Source organism: Notolabrus celidotus, chromosome 1, assembly GCF_009762535.1.
Source record: "Notolabrus celidotus isolate fNotCel1 chromosome 1, fNotCel1.pri, whole genome shotgun sequence".
Taxonomy (NCBI): domain Eukaryota; kingdom Metazoa; phylum Chordata; class Actinopteri; order Labriformes; family Labridae; genus Notolabrus; species Notolabrus celidotus.
Window position 1 is genome coordinate 27,214,945 of NC_048272.1, and position 24,708 is coordinate 27,239,652.

The 24,708-nt window shown below is 40.8% G+C and overlaps 1 protein-coding gene across 6 annotated transcripts; it reads left to right on the forward strand.

Annotated features, from left to right (window-relative positions):
* The first annotated feature begins 1,142 nt into the window (after positions 1 to 1,142).
* Positions 1,143 to 24,625, forward strand: LOC117811092 (inositol hexakisphosphate kinase 2-like). 6 transcript variants are annotated; one of them, XM_034681183.1, is made up of 8 exons: positions 1,143 to 1,271; positions 5,173 to 5,220; positions 6,350 to 6,523; positions 19,502 to 19,784; positions 21,409 to 21,628; positions 22,217 to 22,401; positions 22,587 to 22,762; positions 23,239 to 24,625. In XM_034681183.1, exons 4-8 carry the CDS (start codon positions 19,523 to 19,525, stop codon positions 23,866 to 23,868), a joined length of 1,473 nt encoding a protein of 490 aa, XP_034537074.1. In that variant the 5' UTR covers positions 1,143 to 1,271; positions 5,173 to 5,220; positions 6,350 to 6,523; positions 19,502 to 19,522; the 3' UTR covers positions 23,869 to 24,625. The 6 variants fall into 6 exon arrangements, with proteins under 6 accessions (XP_034537074.1, XP_034537053.1, XP_034537057.1 ...); XM_034681162.1 differs by having other exon boundaries at positions 1,144 to 1,271; positions 6,350 to 6,481; XM_034681166.1 differs by having other exon boundaries at positions 1,154 to 1,260; positions 6,350 to 6,481.
* Positions 24,626 to 24,708: the final 83 nt, after the last annotated feature.

The window sequence follows — 24,708 nt, forward strand, 5'->3', positions numbered from 1 at the left end:
ACACACCACTCAAAGGATTTCTCTATTGATATCTCTCTGAAGCCCTGTAGCTTGTCTAGCCCTTATCCTCCCTTAGCAGACTCAAGACCATGACCTGTTATGTAACTCTGACCATAAACCATTGCACTACATGAGACTACATTATTTGACAGAAAAATAGACGGATTTCACCTTTTCTTACAAAAGATGCAATCACTACTGTTATGACTTCTAACGGCAGCAATTCTGCAAGGACAGAAGTGTCTTTCAATAAAGAGGTCACAAACTACTTCAAGGTAACAAACAATTTATAGGTCAGTTACTCAATCAAACAGTCTTCATTCAAAGCCGACATCACAGCGATTACTGTAAGAAGAATGTTTGGCTACTTGAAATGTTCCAGGTGGAGCTGACTCTGTAACTCTGTAACTCTGTAACTATAAGGCCCGGAAAATGATTAATGTGCCACTTTTTTATAGCCTGTTTAATCAGCAGGTAGAGGGTACAGCCATCAAATCCACCCAATGGAATATAGCCAAAGCAAATTATAATATCTTGGATGAGGAGCAGAATTATAGACCTAACAAAATAGAAACAATCCAATAGACATCTGCAGAAAAATGCTGCAGATGTTTTATCAGTCTGTGGTGGCAAATATCTTATTCTATGCTGCAGTCTGCTGGGGAAGCAGTATAAACACAAGGATGAGAGGCGACTGGACAAACTAGTGCAAAAAGCTGGCACTGTAATTGGAACCAGGTCGGACTCACTGGGGTCTGTGGTGGAGAGATGCACACAGAATAAGCTAGAGGCCATTCTAAATTAAACAGATCATCCACTTCACAACTTCTTTGTGGACCAGAGAAACGGCGGCAGTGGATGGCTCAGTAAAATATGAATCCCTGCAGCCATTAGGCTTCATAACTCTCTAGCCAATGGGAGATGAGCTGACAGACACCTGAATTACTTATTTTACGTGATTTTTTTTTACTTTATCTGCCAGCCACCTGAATTTTCCTTTGGGGATTAATAAAATACATTCTTCTTCTTCTTCTTCTTCTTCTTCTTCTTCTTCTTCTGCTTCTTCTGCTTCTTCTTCTTTACCCAAAACTTATACTAAAACCAATTTGCCTCTTGTTTACAGTCTGTAAAACATGTTGCCATGGCATCCGGACAGCTGCATCCGGAACAGCGGACCAATCAGAGGGATACAGTCTATGATCCAAAAAATGCACGCACGAAAGCAAAGCGAGGGTACGTTGAGAAACTGTGGAGGAAGAGGTAATTTGCAGGTAATATTACTTTTCAAGTCCAGTTAGTAGCAGTCTTTATACGATTATTAGAAGTTTGTCAGATGGGAGAGGCACAAAAGTCCCGAAATATTGCTCAGACGCAAATACATTAATTTTGTTAGCTTAATACTCATACAACTGGACGGTAGTGTAGGGAAATACGTTTTTTTTTTGTGTGACTGGTCATGGTTGGAGTCATTATTCTTTGAAATATTTGGGTTTATTACAGCTGGCTGTTTTATCAGTAAGATTTTGGTAAATAAGTATCCGTACATTACTTACAGTACATTAGCCTTCCTGACCTGGACTCACCAGTACCTGATGAAGCTTTTGGTGTAGGGCTGCAACCTTTTTAAAATAAATATACTGTCAAGTTTAGTTATTTTTCCTCTTCAAAAGCAGCAAAAAAGTAATTCCCAGTTTGTTTTGTCCAACCAATCCTCTAAATTAGAGCCCAAATGTATGGAGTGGGTCATCACATCGGAAACTATGGAACCAGATTGGGACTTTTTTTCTTATTTACCTAAAGAATTTAACAAATAGTGACCAATTTTCTGTTTTTGACTAAGAAATCAATAATCAATGTATTTAAACTGAGCATCTAACATCTAGCAATTTTATTCAAATACAGCCCAGCAAGTGACCTTGCCCTCAGAGAGCTCTATGATCTCCCTTAATGGATATGACTCTTCTTTAGGACTTACCTAACACATGTAATGGAGAGGATTCCCCCACACGCAAAGGCCTCTTCCTTTGCTTTGCTGGCTCTCCCCCCATGCAGCGATAGTATTCTGTGTCGCTGAAAACTGAAGCCATGTGGTTGCTTGGCTGATGACAGGTTGTCTTCTTATGGAAGACAAATTGCAGTACCGCATTTTTCACTGGCACTTCTGATTTTCTGTTGCATGGTCTCCCACAGTGCATGTGAACTGGCTGACCATGCAACATGTATTGCTGTACATAGCAGGAAATTACATGTCCATTACTCAAATCACAGACTAACTGCACGTAATATAATCTGCAATTATTTAATCTGCATTTTTCTCCTACTGAGATCTAGTTTGATATTTCACCTGGAGCAGAGTTAAAACCAATAATTCAAATAATTTTCTTTGTGTAAGAGAAATTAAGAGTATCATATCATGAAATCACAGTGACTCTGGGATACTCTTTTTAAGGGAAAAACATGTCGATTGACTTTGGGACACCACAGTGTTCCAAACAGTGGTTTATTTTAGCTTTAGTTTCCCTATTTTTCGAATCAATTAATATCTTTAGTACTTTTTAATCAAAATTGACTGACATTATTTTGTGCCAGTTTCTCAAATGTCTGTGTTCTTAGTGTCTAATATTTGGAAACCGAATGATTAAGGTTTTTGAGTGTTAATCATTGTTTAGGAGTTTCTTACATTTTGTCAAATGCATTATGCAAAAGTAACAATCAAGTAACATTTGGATTTCTTCATTATCAACACTGTCTTTTTAGGGAAAAACACAGATAAAAGTCTCTTTTTTGCTCAACTAGAGTGAAGAAAAATTATATTTTAATACACACTATGTAATGAGGATGAAGGACAAATTCAGCAGGCCACTCTAAGGACGACAGATTTAAAGGTTATTGGATAACCAACCATGATGCAGCTCTTTCCATGTAGCACTGGAGGTGCATTGTTGAAGGTTAAACTTTAATCCTAGTTGAGTGTGGTATCTCTCTGGAGTCAGAGGTCTCCCCTGTTTACCCTGTGTTGACTAACTCTGTCAGAGAAAGGTGAGCTACTGACAGCTTGGCTGATGGTAGTTCAGTAAATAACATCACTGAATGATGGATGCCACATGAGCATGCAGTGAAGAGACCAGAGTTGTCTGCATTTGTAGAATTTAATATATAGGCTTCATTAAGTCCCTCCTGTGTTACCTGAAACAGGTTTGCAGGACTGCCCTTTGTAAAGTTATTTTTTCAGTCTAACACAGCAGTAGTAGCTTGGTAGAATAACATTAGTCTGTATGCATTTTAAGATATTTAAACCCACATTTGTTTATTTGCATTAAAAATCAAAGTGCATAACCTCTCTAAGTACCACTTTTATCTAATGCAGGCATTGAAGCATGCCTTGGCTCTGTAGTGCCGCTTCATAGTTATCCCCTGCTCTTGAGCCATTGCACGTCCTCCCTCTTACTTTCTGTCTGCCTGCCTTTAGACATGCAGCCTTTTGCAATCAATCATTCACCCCCTATTAATCTTTCAAACCTCTGATCAGAGAGCTCTACATAAACTCATACACACTGCTATGTTTGCTGGCAATGTGCTAAGTGGGATTTAGAGGCTTCAGCTGGGGTGGATTTGTTGAGATGGGTATGTTTCATGCATTTATTTAAGTCTCTGTTACCTTTTTATTATTTATTTATTTATTTATCTATTCATTTACATTTCTAATGTTTTGACCATTACACCTGAAGTTGTCACAGATACATGGTCACCCACTTTGCAGCAACTTTGAAGCATATGAGGTCACACTCAGATGAGTTGCAAGCCAGCAATGGCTTAGTGGAAACATACTTCAATGATGAGAGTTACAGAGTCACGCAAATTTTTTGTGTAAAAAAAAGTTCTGAGAATAGATCCCTGAGTGCAGCTCAGTCTGTTGCCTTCAGAAAGTCATGTTACATTAAAATGAGCTTCCATGAGATCAGAGAAGCAGTCACTTGATACGGGACATTTATATGTTGAAACAACATCAGAGTTGTCTTCGGGAGAGAAAGTATCACTGTGTAGTCACTCATTTAAGGCCAAATTCTCAAAGTGTTGCCGATGCTTGGAGCCAGCAGAACTTCTTTGACCTTCATGAATAATTAAGGTTCTTACCTCAATCCAACATGGTGACTGTTTGGGTTTCATTTCCCTACATGGCTGGGACTTACCAGTTAGTCATCATCTCTCTGTCATGGAAAGTGTGATGAGTTTTAATCCTGAGAATGTATACGATAATCCCCTCACAGGCTCAAATTTTCTGATTAGTAGGTGTCAGCCCTGTTTGAAAGGAGAGGTATGGTTCAGGAGCCAGATACATTTTGCCTTATGCCAGGTGAACCAGCTGGCCAGTGTGGTATTTGTCATTGAGAGGGCACTGAGCATGAAGCTCTTTCATTTGATGAGTGGCCAACCTGCTCTGAGTGGCTCTGGGCCTCAGCCAGCCACATTCTTCCCTCCAGCTCATATCCTCCCATCCAGGCAGACTCTTAATAAGTGCCCTTTTGTTGAGGGATTACTGGAGTTATATTTAACCTCTGGTCGCAATATCATTGGACTGCCTGAAGCAGTAGTTGGCTCTGCCAGCTCATTCTCAATCCATATCTGGGTCTGGCTAGTATCCAGCTCTCTTCAGGATCCCTCCACATCCTCAGCCTTTCTGTCTCGCATCTCTTTGTTCTGAAGACTTTTCTCCCTCCTTAATCTATTTTAGCCATTGTAAGACCTGGATTCACCCTGTAGTGGTTTCAGCTGCAGGACCTACACATTCTGAGAATACCACAATCTGTGTCTCAACATTTTCTTATTCAGACATTACACTTTACAGATTCAGCTCTCAGTGTTTGCACGTTTTCACATACCCTGCATCATCCATGCCTCACTACTTAGACTATGCATGTGGAGCAGCATGAATGTCTAATTTGTCACTGACATCCTTGGCCGCCGGAGAAATGCAATTAAGTGACTCCTTCCTGGGGAAAACGCTGTGACTGTGGGGTTAGAAGGGGTCAATGGCATGGAAACACTAGTTTCTATTTTTGAGACCTGGTTTTGTTTGTGCCTGTGTGTGTTTAACCCTGCTGATCTTTTAGTTAGTAACTTCTAAACAGCCACAGCTCTGATGTTGCATTCATGTGTTTCTGTGTTTAACAGGGAGAGGGAGCCCGGCGGGGGGTTCCCTTGAAGGTGTTTAAGCTTCAGGTAGGACAGGCCCTCTCCAAACATACAATCCCCTAATCCTGATGTCATTGTCTACGTCCCTATCTGAATCTGACTGCTCTCATGTGTGGTGTAATCAGGCCAGGTGTTATGTTAGTGTATATTTGGCTGTGAAGAATAGGCAGCCCAGATAAGATATATTGGCTGATAGATCCAGTAATATAATTTATTGTATCTAAACAGTGGTCAGTCGGGAAAGTCCATCGGGATACCAACAATTGTCCTGGCTCCCAGTGTAGATGATTGAAGGGTGGGCACTGAAGGTGGATTTGGAAAGAAAGCTGGCATGTCCTGTTTTAAGGCCGATATAAATGCCTCGCAAAGAAGTCGTCATGGGGATAGACACTGGATCTTATTTAGAAATTACAGCTATGTGACCTTCTGTTAAGAGTGTCACCAGTATGTCCATGTCTCATAACTCATGTGTTACATCATAACTGAGCTGATCTCCACCTGCTGCACCCTACATTTTTCAGTACGTCTTTTTAATGTGTCAATCTTTATTAGAGAATAGAGAGTCCAAAGTAAGCATTGTGTTTGCAGCCTCCGAGGGTTAAACTTATAGAGAAGCAGAAGAATAACTTTTTGAGTCATTGTAAGGTCTTTATAAGAAACACTTTTGTTCTTGTTCTCTGGGTTTGATTTCAAACTCCTCACTTTTTAGTCCCTCCAGATAAAATGAAAGTACATGCAGATATGTAGTCTGAAGTTAAAAATAAATATTAAGGTTTTGTGTATCATATTTGGTTTTAAGGGGCCACAGAAATACAATGCATGTACTTTAGTTGTTGTGGTCCAAAGGTTTCATGCTGACCATTTTGTCAAGTCACCAACTTTGAATGTGCAAGTGCTTGCAGTTTATTGAACTTAGTCAGTCATATAAAAAAGAAAGACTTGCACTTTATTTTCTTTTTCAACACAAAGCACCTATAATTTGTCTTTTGCTTTGTGCGCACACTACCTGGATTACAGTGACAACAGGAGAGGGATTTTGTGTTCTGTGTGCAGTTGTGTGCTTTTTTTGTCTTCAGTGTTTTATCAAAGTGGCTGCAGCACTTTTCTACTGTGCATCATTTAACTATCTGTCTCTCTTCCTCTCTTTTGGACTCAGGTGTTCTTCAGCCAGCTTGTTGGATTGAGACCAAGCTTTTCTCATTGTCAGGCCCAGCACCCGAAACCCTAGGAGTCTCTCAGCCCTCTCCATCTCCCTGCTTATGTATCATCTGCATGGCTTACTATCAAGGTACAGAGCTTTAGCCTGCGTGAAAAGGGGACTGCATGGCAGGTAGAGAGTCAGAGTGGTCTTTAAATATTAAAATAACTGATGGATGAGTGACTAGCTGACACTACTGACTGTGTATTAACAATGATGTGGTGGGCAGTGACAAAAGCAGTGCACATTTCAACAAATTGCCTTTTTAAAGATGTCAGATGTAAGGGATTGAAAGCTGTCTTCATTATGTCAGATTGCTGGGTAGGCTGCAGGCTTGAGGTTTTTATCGCTGCTATTGGGAAAATTGAGGACTGAATGCTCACTCCACAAAGGAATAGAAATGAAGGCTTCATTATTGCAGCATGGGGTGCAGATTTTGTCGGAAGAAGGAGGGGGGTTTTTAGAGGGGGATATGGATGGGCTCCACTGTAATCCACTGACATGTGCACTCTTCCTCACGTGCACACTCGAGCACTGCAGTGCAGATCTATCTGTGGCACAGAAACATGCTGCACTGCTGCCAACGCAGCCCACACTGCTTTGTATCAACAGCCAACGTCCCAACCCACACAGACTGTAAACACAACACTCATTTCATCACAGACCAGGCTTCAAATCTCCCTTCTGTTCCCCACCTGTGCTAAAGTAGAGCCCCTCTCCTGTCCCACTGAAATGCCACAGTATAAGCTTCATTGTAAAGCCACGCTTGATGTTGTTCTTTTCCTTCATTCTACAGCAGTGGGTGCCCCAGTAATTATGGGGATCATGGTTTGCTTCTTGACCTACTTAGAGTTTAAGTGGTAGTTTGTGCCATATTTAGTTTCCTTTAAAATCACGTGAAATAATATATAATATGATATATAAACATAACAAAACAGATATTTTTAACATTTCTGATTGATGTTGTAAAGTGCATACATTACTGTTAGAGTATTTGCAAAAGGTGTTAAAAGTTTACATGGAAGAAAGATGGCTTGCTACTTATCATTAAATGTAACATGGTAACCACATAAGTCATATAAGGACTAAATGAAAAAGTCCACATCTAAAAACACACCCAAGGTGACTGATTACAGGACTGTATTGTGTTTATTGTGTTGAGTTCAGATGCAAGAGTTTCAAAGTAGCTGATATAGATTTTTGTCCCATAGCCCCAAGCCTCTCTTGTTCTGTCACAAAGAATTTAATTACTCACTTACAGGTATGTTTCTTTGTTGCCTCGTGTGTGACATGCTATGTGCTAATGCTTGCTTGCATTTGCACGTAGAGAATGTGCTTGAACGAACTTCAGGTCACTCTGCACCAAGCCTCTAAGTTGCTGTAACTGTACTCTGTGTTGGATGGAGCCTTATATTACCATATTATGTTTTTGCACGTGTGCAGGCTTTTTCCAAGGATTAATATTCATCTGGGTAGCAGTCAGCCAGAGCTGAGACTGTGTGCCTTCTGCACACTGTGTTGATTTTCAGTATTGGGTGTCCTGAAAAAAGCAGTTGCTCTACTTCTCACTGCAATGGTCACATTTCTGTTAATATGATGCTATCAGGTTTCAAGCCTTGGTTTCACATTCCGTCCAATGTCTTTTAGTCCCTTTTTGTTCATACTGTTTTTTTTATGGGTTATTTTACTGCTCTTTGATGATTGATGCAGTGTCCCCACCATCTGAGGACATAGTATGATAGATAAACTAGATAAAACATGATTTAAAAGTTTGTTTCCTTTTTAATGAGAAGAGACTGAGACTACTCTCAAATGATGCTGGCTTTGCACAACATTTTTTATTATTTATTCAACTACCTATTACACTACATGTCAACAATACCCCATTAACATGCACATTTATGCATTGTTGTCAAAGGCTGCTGTCCAAGATTGCAACCTGCTCATCAGGATCTGCACTTTGCTGACACTAATTAGCACACACACGTACAACCTTTAAGAATAATAATGTTTCAGTGTCTTGCCCAAGTGTACTTGTACAGACACGCTGCAGGAGCCAAGGATCGAACCACCAGTCTCTGATCAGTAAAGCCACTCTCTCCTGGCCTTGATCGACCCCCCATGTGAGTGTCTTGAGAGAATGAGTTGGCCATAAAGTTAGGGTTGGTAGTCACGGAAAACTAGCATGAATTTGAATGTAGCATTTCCTCAGGACTCCGTCTAACCCCGTCTAGCTCCTTCAAAATGACGCCCCAGCTCACATGCACGAGCGCCGCTGATTCGCGACCATATGATCGTGACTGAATCAAAACCGGTCCTCAACTCATGTCTCACTCAGTGGTAAGAAAGCACCAAAACATTATCATGGTGAAAGTTAAAAATACAAACAAGCAGGAGGCGGGCAGAATGGCAGGACGGGATTGATTGGTTTCATATTTTGGATCCTGATGGCAGGGATTGGTTGGTGTTTTCCCAGGTTTACTCTGGCTGTAGATAGCAGCTTATTCTCACTCTTTTTAAGGACACATTATGTATTGATTGCCATCGAGAAAGATTATTTTAACCAGTATAACAAAGAGTATATCTAAATCTGACTACCAACCCCAGCTTTAAAGAGTTACATTAAGAGCATGCCATTGTGTTTATATCAGTGCCCAGATTTCAATAGTGTGCGCTGAGGTGTGCTGGTATTTATGTTAAGGAAAGTGTGTGTTTATATTTGGTGTGAGAAGTGTTCAGCCTTCCATCTCCTAACCTCACGTGTGGCAGCAGTTGACACACTTTGAAGGTGAGAAAATGTCAAGGATGTACGAACTGTATTGACATCAACATACATACAGACACGCCCACTCACTCACTCACACACACACACACACACACACACACACAGACAGACACACACACACACACACACACACACACACACACACACACACACACACACACACACACACACACATCCTAATAGAAAAATTGCAGATGGACTTACAATGTCAGAGCAGGTCGTGCCAAGCTGACCAGAAACAGGCGCCGGCTTTATTTATTCTATACACAAGCAAAACAATTTGTATTATTCCCCTTTCCAGAGCATTTCATTTGTGTCCCCATTAAACCAAAGCTACTTTTTGACATTGTTAATTATTTCATCTATTTTTTTACTGTAGATTTTATGCCACGTGACATAAATCAAGTCATACTTTTAGCCTTATCTTCACATGCTTGCCAAAGGCCACACTCTTAAAACATGGACACATTCCCAATGGGATCAAGTACAGCAAGTGCTGCCCGTGATGGGATGGTACCCTTGTCAACACAGGCCAGCAATTCAATAGCAAAGTGTCTTAAGGGATAAATTATTGTACTGTATTGAAATTCTATCCACACAAGCACATGCATCCCTGGCAGGCGCCTGTACATCTGCAGCATCTGCTGTATACTATGTTTTGTCTGTCTTGGCAAGCCCTAAAGTGTCCACACTGTCAGGCAGTTACATGTGAAATCACTGATCGAGTGATGAGTGTTGTTGAAATGCAACTATGTCAAGGGGTCCTATCTATAGTGCCAACACAACACAGGCTTCAGCCCCAATACAGCCATGATGGGAGCCTGCCAGTGCTTGTGATACTGATATGTCGACAGACTCGACAGGTATCACTTTATCACATGATGTAACCCAACTCGAACGTCCTGGCCAGACACAGAGCAGCTATATCGATATCTAGGTTTGACCCAACGTTTACCTCGCACAGTCTGGCTCAATCAATATTAGTCTGGCATTAAGACAACTACATGCCATGTTACTCTATCATTTAACAAACTTTGTATTTACTGGGCTCATGTTTAAGGAGGTGTTGGAGTTTTGAGACTGTGTGTATGAACTGCTACATTGTTTCTACTTTTAAAATATGTTTTTCTTCTTGTAAAGGACCACTCAGTCCAATCCCCATGGCTGCACTACAGTTGCCAAATTGTGTGATGATGAGAATAGCTCGTTTTCCTCTGTGTACAATTACAGGCTTTTGTCTGAGTGTTGTCCATATAACAGGCAGTCAGCCAGAGCTTTCTCAAACCAGACCACTGAGCTGTTGAGCGTGGGGGGACTGCACTAATGTCCTATCTATGAAGCTTCCTAGAAACTGAACTAGAGGGAGGGGTTGGCCAATGCCCTATGGCCTTCCTCATCAGCAGAGGAGGAACACAGTCAAAGGGCCATGAAAATATTCAACTGAAAGCCTGTATGAGAATGATGCCAGAAGAAAAACAACCAAAATATGAATGTATTTTTTTAGTACACTGCCTTATGAATGTAGTACCAGAAATAGACAGAAGAGAAGCATTAAACCAGATTTAGATGCAGAATAAATATAGAAGTTTACAGCTTAATGACTCATTGTGCTGTGTATTATGCCTCTGCCAATGAATGGGGAATCTCATTCCAACAATAAACCCTCAGTGAACAAGAGGCGAGGCATTAAGTAGAGCTGCAGTAGTTCTCTGCCAGACTAAAGCTGGTCCACTGCATTGGGTCAGTGGACTGCAGCCAGCTGGGTCTCTGTCTAATCATTCTGAGAAGTGTTGACAGATTACACCTAAATCCAAATATTGTGTGAAGTCCACATCCTTATTTCCTGTTTCTAATGCTTTGGCTTTATTAGTTCCTTAATTAATTGGCTCACCATAAGTCACTACTGCGGCAGTACAACCGGATCACTAGGTACTAGAAATACCTTCTTGTACTGTCTATAAGAGGGCTTTATCTTTCCAGTATTGCTTTAAAGTCACAAAAGACCAAAATCTTTTTCTTTTTGTTTCTTGCTGTCTCCTCTGAAAGAATCAATGACAGTAAAATTCTCAGAGTGCATCACTTGGTTTTGGCAGTCTGTGTGTCTGTACAATTAGATAATTAAGGGGAGATAGCTTACCACCTACGGGAGATTGGTTATATCTGGAACATGTCATCCCTGCCTCTCTTTCCTGTGAACACTCCCAGCTTTAATCCTACCTACCTTCCTATCTTGTGCTTGCTCAGTGTGACTCTGCGTCCTAAATGATCTTCTTTACCAGCCTTTACCATCTTCATTGCCACACCTCCCTCTGTATGACAGCTTCCCAGTACCTGACCCACATTTCACCTCCCCTTTTTCATGCATCAAACATGAGTTTAAAAAGCCCTAGAGAAATTGGTCTGTAAAGTGATGATATTAATGCTGGCCTTGTCACATTTCAGTAAGCCAGGAAACCTTGCCAGTAACTTGGAAGGTATACATTACCTCCAGGGCCATCAAACCTGGCACCTGAAAAAGAAATCCCACCTATAGTAATACTTTTACTGTGAAGAGTTGTGTCTGACTGCTGTGAGAAAGGACTATTCCATATTGTTGTTTCCTCCTGTGTGTATTGCTACATTGAATAACATACATTAATTGGGTGACCTGCATCCCCTCTGGTGATGGTCTGAGTCTTCTGAATATTATCAGGAGAGCATTTTAAATGTGTTGTAAAAACTTAGTGGAACTTCCTCTGCTTTCTTTGTTTCCAAGTACAGTCAAAACTGTCCACTGGTGACAAATACACAGCTCACGAAATATCCTGGTTATCTCAGATGCATTCATATAATTAACGTACTTTATATATATAAATTGCTCTTTCATAAAATAGGTTATTGAAAATCTATAAACTCTATTATTCATTGGGATAGGTCACTATTAACACTCACTGAAGAAGAAAGGAGTGAGACATTAATTGAGGACATTGGGATATTTTTGGTGCTCCTCATTACAAGTTAATTAGGCCAATCACAAAACAGAAACCTGGTGTAGTTCTTCTAATCTGACTGGGACTTTCTCTGACACAGTACTTATATATGCCCCCTCTTTTTATCTGGTTCCCCTTTGTCCTTCTAAATGTCTTTTACCCCCCTCCCTGTGCGTGCAGGGATAGGGTGACCTCACTGCTGACAGCCCCCCCACTCATGCTCACATTTACACACATGCATTCATACACATGACTGTCACACAGTTGGCAAGTCCCCCAACATTGATTGTCTTACCCTCACATGGGTCTCAGACAGGCTTTATTTCTAACAGTGACAAACTAAATACCCAGGACATCAACTAAATGTCAGCAAAAGATAAGATGTGTTGGATGAGTAGCTCAGTCCTATTCAATGTGACTCTGCTTTTTACACTTGTCCCCACTTTCCTATCTTTTATATTTCTTGTTGTGTACATTTTTTCATCTTGATCTGTAGAGTCTGAAGCTGTATTGCTTTGACACAAAGTGTCCCCCCATAAAGAAGAGAAATCATAGAGCACTTTCAAATTCAGGTTCATTCCCCTTCACCAGACCCTTTCCTCCAGGGCGAGGACTGCTCTACAAGAAAAATCTACTTGTGTTTTACAACTTTATTCCATAATGCAATAATAATTTGATGTCATAAATAAACAGTGATCTGAGGTTGCATAGAGGCCTTTACATGTCTTACTATGTCTTTGTGGTTTTCAGCGTGACACATACTATGATGCTATCTGTAAATGTGCAGAGCCACATTTTGGCATCTAAAGTGTTCTGTGTTTTATTTATAGTCTAAGTAGCATCATCCAGTGTTTCAGGTGCACAAAGGAAAACTGTCAGTGTGGCGAGCAAAGTGCCAGACTGCAATCCACTGTAATGCAATTCTGGAACATATCAGCCATAAGCTGAGGAAAGTTTAACTTTAATTGATGTCTATATACTGAAACTTATAAGGGTATTTTTTAAAATTGCGATTAATTGCGTGATTGTCCATAGTTAACTCCCATTAATCATTTATTTATCGCACATTTTTGATCTGTAATAAATGTAACTAAATTGGATATATCTTCCAAGATTTAATACTCTTAGCTTACTTTCTTTTTTATTGATTGATAAGGTTTGTTTTGGTCTGCGTCAGCAACCAACACGTCCCTCCACAACATAGGAGCCATGTAAAAATTACAAATAAAAGCAAAAAACAAAACAATCACTGAGGGATTCATCAAGAAAATATATATAGAGTCCAGCATATACATAAACACACATATCGATCTGTACATGCATACATACACATACACATGCATACATACACAAGTACATTCATGCATACATATAAACATGCATATACATCCACATATATTTTGGCCAATTCCATGCTGACCAAAAAAGGTGTAGGCTGAAGCCAAGGCTTATCCTGCCTACCCTTTAACATAACTAATACCGTATAGGCAACATTGTGCAAGTAATTATGTTATTTTATAACAAAGCAATCTTCAAACGTTTCATTCAGAAACAAACTTACTAACAAACAATAAATCCCAAAACATTTCAATCTAAACAAGCGGCAGTTCAGAAATCTTAGTGAAACCTAATTTAAATTAAAGTTTATATTACATCTATATATTTATTTATCTGCTTGTTTTCTCTATGCAAATGTATGATTATTATTATTGCAACAGTCCAAAACAATGACAATCACTGTCCAGAAAATTCACCAGAATAACCTTTAAAGGACTGCATGCTCAAAACAAACTAAAAGTGTAGCATGGAAAACTCAAGAATTGTCAACAAGACGTGACCAGTATGTGCTGTGAGTGACTTCAGTGTCTGTCCTGTTAGCCTGTGATGGCAGCCAGTGAATTGTTTCCCCTCTGTGTGATCCTGATGTTTTTTTGTCACTTGGCATTGAACAGACTTTGCCTATTAATAGCTTCTCTTCAGCCAGGATTGCTTACACCATGTTGTATTTTTAGTGGGGGCTTAGCTGTTTGGTGACACCTGAGGATTTGGTTAGTGGATTTATCTTGTGTGATGTCACGTCAGGTAATCAGTCTGGAAACTGACCTAGCAAATCACAGGACAGGTAAGATTAGCCTTTTTCCACTACACCTGCACCTGGTGCCAGGCCAGCAAACAGAGAGGGATGTTGTTATTACACTTGGTGTGGAGAGTTACTGCTGATATGTATGTCTTTAAATGTGTGCTCTGTTTCTGTGTGTCTGCCTGATTGATTTTCATGGCTTTTTTAGTGTTCTGAACACCTGAATATAAGATGAACTTATGCAATAGCTGTATCTACATGTTTAACACAGGTGGAATTGGTCCCAGTCAATCCAGACACATGCCCCCTCATTCAGATTATTTGTCTCATCCTAAATCTGTTAAAGCCCTTGAAGTAGATTAGGTCAACAGTAGAAAAACAAACAGCAAATTAGTGTTTCAGTGTAGCCATGATGCTATTTTGCAGACACTTATTTATTATATATATATATATATTATTATTGTTTATTATTATTACTGACCCCCCCTGGGGATCAATAAAGTAATATCTTATCTTATCTTATTATAGAGAACACGTTTTTTTATTGCATGTATGAACCATGCATTACATTTATTCAAGAACATCTGTGTGTCTGTATTTGTGTGGGCTCTTTTAGACCGTATCCATCATGTTTGTCTCTAACCCTGCTCATTCAGTACTCTCATATTAGCGTCCTCCTCCAGTGTCCATGGCCACATAAGGGCAAAATACTAACCTCAGCCACCCTTTCTTCCTTGGTTCCCCACCTTAAGCCCATACCACTCATCTTTTCCACACGGGACTTCTTAATACACACACATCAGCTGATCACATTTCTTGGATGCCTGAACGTGCTGCAAAGCCCTCTGGAGCGGCCGCAGCCTTGTTGCAATCAAACATTGACCCACTTGATGACTTCAATAGCATACCCGCTCTCCCTCTGTCGCCTTCACTGCTCTGTTATTGTTGATGGATGAAAGCTTGCAGATTAAGTTTGCTAAGTGAGCCCTTTGATCCCTGTAAATGTGTTGATCACAGAAAGGATGTTTGGACAGTTGTCTGTGTGGCTTTGCCTCTTAACTCTGAATATGTAGCAAAAGCTAATGCACTTTTCAAAGATGTTAGAGGTAAACTAAATAAAAGCATGGAGCAGTCACCTTTACAACAAGGAAGATGGATCAATGTTTTGTCTGTTCCTCTGTGTGAATAAGATCTTCTTGCCACAGTGCTCTCGGAAGGGTGCAGCCAAAGACAAATATGTGTTATAAGTCAATTGTGACTTTTTACTTCGTGTTTATTGGCATCCAGACATGACATTCTCAAAAATATTTATATGATTCCCTTGTCTTAATAACTTTCTGTTTTTATCCAGTATCCCCCCCTCCACTAGATTTTTATAAGTGACTTTTGTTTTTCAATTGCTAACCGTCCATGAAACAGCTTTACATCAGTCAGTGTTCAAGTGTAATGCACTGTAGTGCTTAAGTAATTAGTAAAGTCGCAGGAATGCAAATAGATGAGAATGAGAGAAACAGTAAACATGCTTATAAACACTATCGCTTGTTGGCTTGTTTGACAGATCATGTAGTTTCCATGGCAACAGCTAAAGAATATTTAAAACCATAACCATGGATGCTGGTACATAACATGACATTTGAACCCTAGCTTTGAAAATGTGATGGTGTGTCAGTTATTTAAGTAATGAACCAGTGACCTTAAGTTAGGATATTCTTCCCCCTTACCTCATGCATGTTTGCATTCTGTTTATTGATTGGGAGGCAGATTGTTTTGTTATGAAGAAATTTTAGAGGTATATGACCTTTATTAGTGTGGACTTGGTTGTAGTCTTGCTTATTGTCATGTAAGAAGTGAAGTTGTCATTGACTGACCTACAATCAGCAGGCTAAAGAGGAGAGCAGGTCACAAACAAAGGGCTTTAAAATCCATTAGCTGTTCCTCTAATGAAGCTTGTTAGTCTGATTCGAATCTGTCTTCTTCCTTTTGCATTGATCTTATAAAGAGGTGTTCTCTAACTCCAGGTCTGATGTTCTGTGTTTGTAGGCAAAGGGCTGGTTTCCAACTTCCTGTTGGCTGCATAGTGCATACCACACTGTCTCTGTTTGTGACTGGCACACGCCTCATCAGCACTGTGAACAGCTTCTGCTAACGGCCCCATGCTGTACTCGGTCCATTTCTGTCAAGGTCATGCTTTCACTTCCCTCGATCTTCATTTTGCATCTGTTGCTTTCTCTCTGATAGCATTTCCAGGACACTGTTCAGTGTCATTTCACACTTTCAACATCAGTCGCACATGTTTAACTCCTCAACTCTTTTTAAAAATAGATATTGCTCGTAAATCACCTGAATGTTTGTTTGATGCCCGCAGTCATGAATCTTTGTCTATTTGACAGATGGTTGTAAGCTTTTAGATTTGACTGACACATTTACTTTAGCTTAAAACAAAGCTTCAAATAAACACTCTGTCTTCACTGCATGCAGTGTGAAGAGTTTGCTCACTCTTCATTAAAATCCTCTGAAGAGGACTTTTCATCAGGTGTCCTGCAGGACTCCAATTTCAATTTTCAACCTTTTTACATCGCCAACTATAATCATTCAACCCCAGAATGATATTTGTTTACCACAATCAAACTACATGTTACTCACATAGGTTTCTGACGGCATAAACAGTAACATATTTTGATGAGAACGGCTGTTCTCGGTGTTCAAGGAACCCAGAGGTGTTCTTTCTGAAACCAAGAGGACATTGTTTTTCTAAATGGTAAAATAAAAAATAAAAAAGATATTAGTTCATAATGCATTGAAGGGATTCCTAGATGATGCAAGCAATCCTCAACACCTTTGTCCCCCATCAGATAAAACCTGTTTTTTGTTTATGTAAACAACACAGGTGTGCTTAAATGTAACTGTGGCTATTTTCTACTTGTTGGTCATGGCCCATTTTCGTCGTGTGTTCCAAGAGGCAGGATTGGATTACAGAGATTAGTGCTTCTGAGCTTTGTGACTCTGCTCTCTGCACAACCAGTCTATGTCTAACAGTAACATACAGCACACATGCACGAAAAACACATGAAGACATGTCAGAGCACCATAAACATTTTATATGCCGTAGAAATAATAAACCATGTCTTGTGTGTTGTTTTGACCAGCAGTTGTAAGATGGATTTAAATGATTGAGACATCAGTCAGTGACTGGCTTAATCAGATGCTATTTTGCTTGCTAATCTGTGTAAGAAGGGCTCGGAGGTGCAAGATGAGATTATAGTTTCCACTCTGGCTACAGCATGAGCTCTCAGAAAACCCATTCCTGTTACCCCTTTGTCCCCCCATCTAAACTCACAACTTCACTTTCTACACCGTGCTATCATTTATATTCTTGAAGTTTCTATGAATCCATCAACTTTGTAGACTTTGTCACACTTTCTTTTTGGGATCTACTAACAAATTATGTTATTTTTTAAATATAATTGGGTGCATCAAATTTATAGTTTATGTTATGCAGTAGAAAATGTTGTAAACACTCTTGAAGTATGGAAAAGGTGCCTTTCTATAAAAACAAACATTCAGATTTGCCAGTTTTGCCTTGATAAGGGTTAAAAACTAGGAATGAAAAATTCTGGGTGATTCATACAGTATTGTGATTTGATGGCCACAATAACAGTTATATGACAATACAGCCACAATACAGCCATAACCAATATAGTGATAGACAATAATAATCACAAAACATTGTTCACTGAAAAGGTTTAAGTGATGTAAACTTGGGAATGCAAACAAGAGACCAGGCAGATGTCACAGAGGTTATTGTTACGTTAATTCTTGGTCTCAGTGACCTGGTGAGTGATACATTCTTGAGCCAGGTGAATGATGACTAATGGACAGAACACGTCAGCACCGCCCCTGCTCAGTTTTTTCAACAATTTCCTCCGTACAGTTCAAAACTTGTTTCCATTTTGGTCCTTAGGTTTCAATACTGACTAATACAATTGAACTTACCTGTCGCCAGTTGTTTTCACCTGGCATGTTTGTTGCTGTGCCGTGGCAATGACACAAACAGATGTGGATAACAGTGGACTCGGTCCATTAGCTTGTCTTTAAAACTTTCTGTCATTGTTGTCCCTGCTGCAGTGATGACTGTCACGTCCCCTTTGCCTCTACACTACCCATAGTGCACCATCGTGTTCATTTCTTAGGACGTGCACAGCTGACGCACCGAACCAACTCTGAGGACATGTGGCAGCCATCATGCGTACTCATAGTTGCGTAGTTGACAGTTTATACCATAGTTTGAAGCATATCGGCGGTCGCCATACTTTTGGACGACCTTAGAGGCAAGGAGGTGGCTTTCGGGCGGGCCTTTAACCTCCTCACCAACAGTTAAAGCCTGTCATTCTAGCCAACAACACAATCAAACGGGTTTGATATGAATACAGCAAAACTGGTTTAATGTGTTTATAGTATCTCAATAGTAGTTGACCAGACTACAATTTTTAGGGCAGGTTCTATTTAGGCATTCAGACAGTCTTAGAGGAATATGAGTTTGCTAATCAAAGTCTAAAAAACTTAAGAATGAAGCCATTCTTATTTTGCACCATGTTTTGTCTGTACACGTTCTCAGTTCCCCTCTTCAAGCCAAGTACTCGGTGTAGTTTTCTGTTCTGTTGTTCCTCACACTGCACCCGACAGTATGAAGAAACAGTGCTACTTGTTTTGCAGCTTGTGAAAACCCTGCAGTCACACACACACACAGAAAAACAGCTGGGTTCAGCTTCTCTCTACCTCCTTGTTTTTAGTCTTCTTTCCTCTCTCTCTCTCTCTCTCTCTCTCTCTCTCTCTCTCTCTCTCTCTCTCTCTCTCTCTCTCTCTCTCTCTCTCTCTCTCTCTCTCTCCCCCCAGACCCCCTCCCACCAGTCTCTTTGTTTGCTTGCTCATTTCCCTCAAAGGGTTACCACCCAACAACCTGCTTTGGCTGCCTCTGATTGGTGGATTGCTTGTGAAGGGGGTGGGCCATGTGTCAGGATTGTGAGAGCTTTACCAGTGGTGAGCCAACACTGAGCTGTCAGAGAGCGTCCAGTCTGCAGCTGAGGCACAAGCAAGATCTGTCTGTGTTTGCCTTGTCTGCCACTGCAGCGCCTGCCCAAACCTCAGATTTAAAGACTGTGTTTTTTTCCTTCTCTACTTTCCTACTCAGCACACAGACTGCCAGACAAGGAGTTAGAAAGGAATTCAATATCCTCTAAATCTTGGCTTTTTATTCTGTTTCCTAATGCCCACGGTAGCGTGGTTGGAGAGAGAGGAGGATGGGTCCAGCTGTAGAGACTCAGACCCAGAAGGCCATGGATGCAGAGCAAAAAATGCAGCAGCACCAGAACCAGCTGCAGCACCAGCAGTGTTACATGGAGAAAGGGGTGATGCTTGAGCCCTTCATACACCAGGTGGGGGGACATTGCTGCGTCCTGCGTTTCGGGGAGCAGACAATCTGCAAGCCTCTGGTCCCCCGGGAACATCAGTTCTACAAGAGTCTGCCTGCTGCAATCAGGAGGTTTACCCCCCAGTACAGAGGTAACACAAACATGCCTTTTCAAGCCTGTGTTGTGACTGTGTGTTGTTATCCATATCTCTCTTTTTCTCCCTCTCTCTTGCTCTCTCTTTATTTAGCTGTGTGCCTTTGTGAAAGTTGGGCTGGGATTGATGTTTTGCTGGTTAAAATTGAATTGTGAATGTTAAGATTTTAAGGAAACAGAGCCTATGGTCCTGCTTGTGTGGTTTCCAGGTGCCTCTTTGCATTTATCAAACTATGCCACAAGAGGGGGCTAAGACTAAAAATAGCCAGAACAAACAGACACCCTGTTGTGTTGTCCTGTTTGTTGGAGGCCAGTATAACACAGGTAAATTAAGTGTGCACCTCTTTTTGTTCTGGCACACAGCAATCACTGGAAACTCGATCTAAAGCGAGATTCTGCTGGAAAGACAATGAGGTCATCTTAAAAGGTCAAAAGAAGTGCATATGCATAAAACCTGACAACTGATTAGTCCGCCAACCTGAAAGACTCCACACCCTATTTAGGATCTTTAAAAATGGAGAGCTGTAAGTGACAGCAAACAAGCTTGTTGGATCAGTTTCACATGACACCTCTTTATGAACCTAAATATTCATAACACAAAAGTATGTTGACAGGCTTGAGAGTTTTTTTTTTCTGATCTATAACAGTGGCCCCTTTTTCCTAGATTTATGTCCCCAGCTTAGAATTAAAATGTGAAACTTTTCTTTGTTTGCCCTGAAAGCCCAAGTGTAGTTTTTAATGACTAACCTCCAAGTTTCTAAGTGTCAACCAAAACTCATGTGCATATGGGGTGACGTTACGTCTGACACTCAATTTTTCTATTATGCTGATAAGATAAGATAAGATAAGATAAGATAAGATATTACTTTATTGATCCCCGTGGGGAAATTCGGTTGTTGCAGAAACTCAGACATAAGTACAATCGAGATTAAGTTTAATTAAGTAAAATGCATATTTCTGTGTAGAGGAGCTTTTTCCCGCATCAGTATTTTCATCTTTTTCTTTATTTTCATAAACCATCTCCTCCTCCATCCATGCAAGGGTACCGTATGGGGAGGAGAGGCTGTTTGGGATACAATATGCTTTAGGATCTTTCCTTCCTAATATTTATTGTGCTCTCTGTCCATCTATAGCTAAAGCCTAGATTAGCATTGTATCTTTTTCTCTGTGTATGCGTATGATAATGGGTGCTTAAAGCTAGGTGTTGTTTGTCTAATCAAATTGTGTGGAGCAAATTTGGGTAATGAATAGATCTGAATGAAATAAGAAAGGAAATGAATACATTTACTCATTTGTGTAGGCTTTTAACATTAAACCTACATTGTTTGTTTTTGTCTGCATGTACAGTTGAAAGCCATGAAACATAGACTGATAGAATCCCTTCCTCTGTATTGCTTTGAGAGCTGAGGACTTCTCTCCAGTCCTTTCTTGTGTGTTGTAATGAATGCCGTAAAGAGATGAACGTGACGTTACAAACTACTTTGTGTAACTGATGCAAAAAGAGAAGATACTGAGCTCTTGAGAGCTTTGTTTATCTTGTTTGTATTATTTATCACACATTTTTCAAAAGACTGAAATGTCTGACTGATGTCTATCTTTCTCCCTCCTTGTCCTGCTCTCAGGTGTGGTGTCGGTGAGCTTCGAGGAGGATGAAGAGGGGAATCTTTGCCTTATTGCTTACCCCCTCAGGAATGATCGAGCAGCAGATCTGGAGAACCAGGACCCCTCGGTTGACTGCGAGACCAAAACTGGGAAAATTATTTCCTCATCAGTGCTCGTGGACAGCGAAAACTACAACAAAGATTCTCGAAGCCGCCACTCTCGTAAAGACAAGGACAAGAGGTGAGACCCAGTAGAAGGAAAACAGTGAGATGTGTTACTCATGGCAAAGTAGAAAGCTGAGTCTTTGCAACAGATGGATGCAAAGTTAGTCACTTTCATACTTTCAACCCTTACATGAGTATTTAAAGCAGTTTTTTTTAATGAATGTTAAAGCCTTAAAGTCATAAAACTCACTTTAATCAACTGATGACGCACACTCTGACTTACACATACAACCTAAGGCATAACTGGTTTTAAATACTGAAAGAGGCTCATCTGTACCCTTGGCAGCCAAACAGAGGGTCACAGCAAGAGTGTTACATAACTGCAGCAGTTGGATGTCCATGCATACACACAAACATTAAACTTATCCAGACCCGCCTAGTTTGTGAAATGACTTGAAGTATAATGTTGGCTCACAGCAAAGATTTGTGATGGGTGGATGATGGTCAGCAAAAGATAATTTTTCATTTGGCTCTTCTTTAGAGCTAATACAGTTCACCAATACCTTCTTGTTTTACGCTCTGCTATCTGAATCTACAGTTATATATAACTATAAAAATGTATTTCTTTAGCATCAATGAGTCTCACTCTCTTCCTGCTGTCTAGTGTTCACAAGCTGCAGGGAGATGTGGGGCTGGAGTGGCTGCGGCAGGCCGAGGTGCTCTACTACAGACTGGAGCGCAGTCATAGTGACGCTGTACCACAGCTCAAACACAATCCCTGGAGCCTCAGCTGTCAACAGCAGCACCTGCAAAGAATGAAGGAGAACTCAAAGCACCGCAACCAATACAGTATCCTTTCACAGTCCAAAGAACTTCAATTCTGTGCATCACATATATTCTTTTAATTTACATTTGATGAAATTGCGTTTAAACCGGTGGAGATACAAAGCATAGATCTCCCCGGAAGTTCAACAGCGTCTGTTCATGTAGAGGCCCTTTTTTCCAATTGATGCCTCCTTGACTCAGTTTCCCAGAGTTCATTCTGCTAGAGAACCTTACGTGGCGGCACACACTGCCATGTGTGTTGGACCTGAAGATGGGCACACAGCAGCATGGAGACGATGCCACAGAGGAGAAGAAGGCCAAGAAGATCAGCAGGTGCCAGCAAAGCACAGCATCTTCGCTTGGAGTCTGCCTCTCTGGCATGCAGGTGAGCTTCAGACTGTCTTTAGTGATTCACTGTTCTCTTTATTAGTTGAGTCAAATCAGTTGCATATAGCTTTGTTTAAAAAACATTGGACACATCTATTTAGGCTTTCCAGTCCCTCTCTCTGCTCTATCATTGCCGACTCTGACCTTCACCTCTACTGCACTCGTTCAACCCGTCACCACCTCAGTATCAACCTGCAGGCTGGACCTGCTGGGCTTTAACATTTTATCTCATCACTCCTCAAATTTCTACATGTAAAATAAATCTGTGAGGAGTGAGACAAACACAAACAATTATTTGCTGCAGCAATAAGCATTTCAAACCCTTACAGCATGAGTTGTGTGACTGAGCTGTAAACCAAGTGTATTACTCATTAATTTTCCTCTAAAGTTCAAATAAACTTTGTAAGCCAACAAGTAACAACAATTACAGCAGCAGCTCTTCTTCAATCTCTTAATTTTTCTCCTTTTCCTCAGGTGTACCAGTCAGACACAGGGCAACTGATGTTTATGAGCAAGTTCCATGGCCGCAGACTAACACGACAGGACTTCAAAGAAGCTTTGTTCCAGTTCTTTCACAGTGGACAGCGTCTGCGACATGAACTTCTCTCCCCGGTGCTGCACAGGCTTAGAGACATGCAAGCTGCCCTACAGGCCTGTGAATCCTACCGCTTCTACTCCAGCTCCCTGCTCATCATCTACGACGGAGCCCACCAAAGGCACACACGCCAGCACAATGAGGACAGCCTCTCTGAAGAAGATGAGGACGAAGAAGAGGATGATGAGGTAGAGGTTGAACCAGAAAAGGAAGAGGAGGAGGAGGAGGTGGATGAAGTAGCAGATGCACTTGGTTTTTCTCACAGCCCTTCTACGGCTAGCGAAGCCAGCAGCAGTAGCGGGTGCTCCAGTATCAGCCAGGCTCGTTTGTCTCGCTCGGGCCCCCGCAGCCCAGACGTGGATGTGCGGATGATAGACTTTGCCCACACCACCTGCAAATATTACCAGGAGGACAGAGTGGTGCACGAGGGTCTGGACAGTGGCTATATGTTTGGTCTCCAGAACCTGATCACCATCATCTCTGAGCTGGAGAACCACAGCACGGACTAAAGACTGACATGGTTCACAAACTCAGACCTAGATACTCAATAACACACATACTTTTGAAGAAAAGAAGAGGACTGGACTACAGAAGCAGAGACATTTCTTGTCTCCACTTCAAAATAAGACCTTGTTGTAGCTTTCATTCTAGTGGACCCTGTACCTGTTCCTGCCATTGGTGCTTCTTGATGTTGTGTGTGTCCGTCTTTGGGATATGGAACAGACCTGCGCATAACATAGATGAGCCATCTGTGTGACTGATGCAGTGATTTACCATCGTCATCATTCTCTTTGACCGGGTTCAACGTTAGGACAAAAGGGGTAGGCAGCAAATAAAAGCAGTTTCAGATATGAGATAGTAGAGATGTTTTCCTTGTGTCTGATTCCAAAGAAAGTGTCAGCATTTTGCACGCACAAACATGCACTCAAACAAGTTCTGTTGAACATGCGTGTTTGGACTGGGAAAGGGCTTTGTGATGGAGAAAGTTGTATGTGTGAGGAGAAGACATTGAGCTTTGGTCTGTTCATTCTTCACTCAAAGAGGCTATATTCATATAGAAATCAGAGACAGATATAGAGTTACTTTTTATTTTACATGTTTCATAAATAAACTAAAAACGGGAATGGGCAGTGTTACATTCCATGTTATTAATGTTATAATAATAATATTAGTATTGTTATTTGACATGTTTGGATACCTCTATCTTGTATGTTTGTGTTGTCCACAGTCTCTTGGGAAAGAAATTAAAGACTTGGGTTTGTTCTAGCATCTGTGTCCTCTTTCCTATGTGTTATTGCTTGAAGACAAGCTCAGCAGATTTTTTTGTTTAACACTGGCTAAATAAAGAA

What these genes read in the sequence shown, in the direction of transcription:
- LOC117811092 (XM_034681183.1), top strand. Translation starts at nt 19,523, where the DNA reads ATGGGTCCAGCTGTAGAGACTCAGACCCAGAAGGCCATGGATGCAGAG. An exon ending in GTTTACCCCCCAGTACAGAG is followed by an intron (nt 19,785 to 21,408) that starts GTAACACAAACA and finishes TCCTGCTCTCAG; the next exon opens with GTGTGGTGTCGGTGAGCTTC. An exon ending in TCTGCCTCTCTGGCATGCAG is followed by an intron (nt 22,763 to 23,238) that starts GTGAGCTTCAGA and finishes CCTTTTCCTCAG; the next exon opens with GTGTACCAGTCAGACACAGG.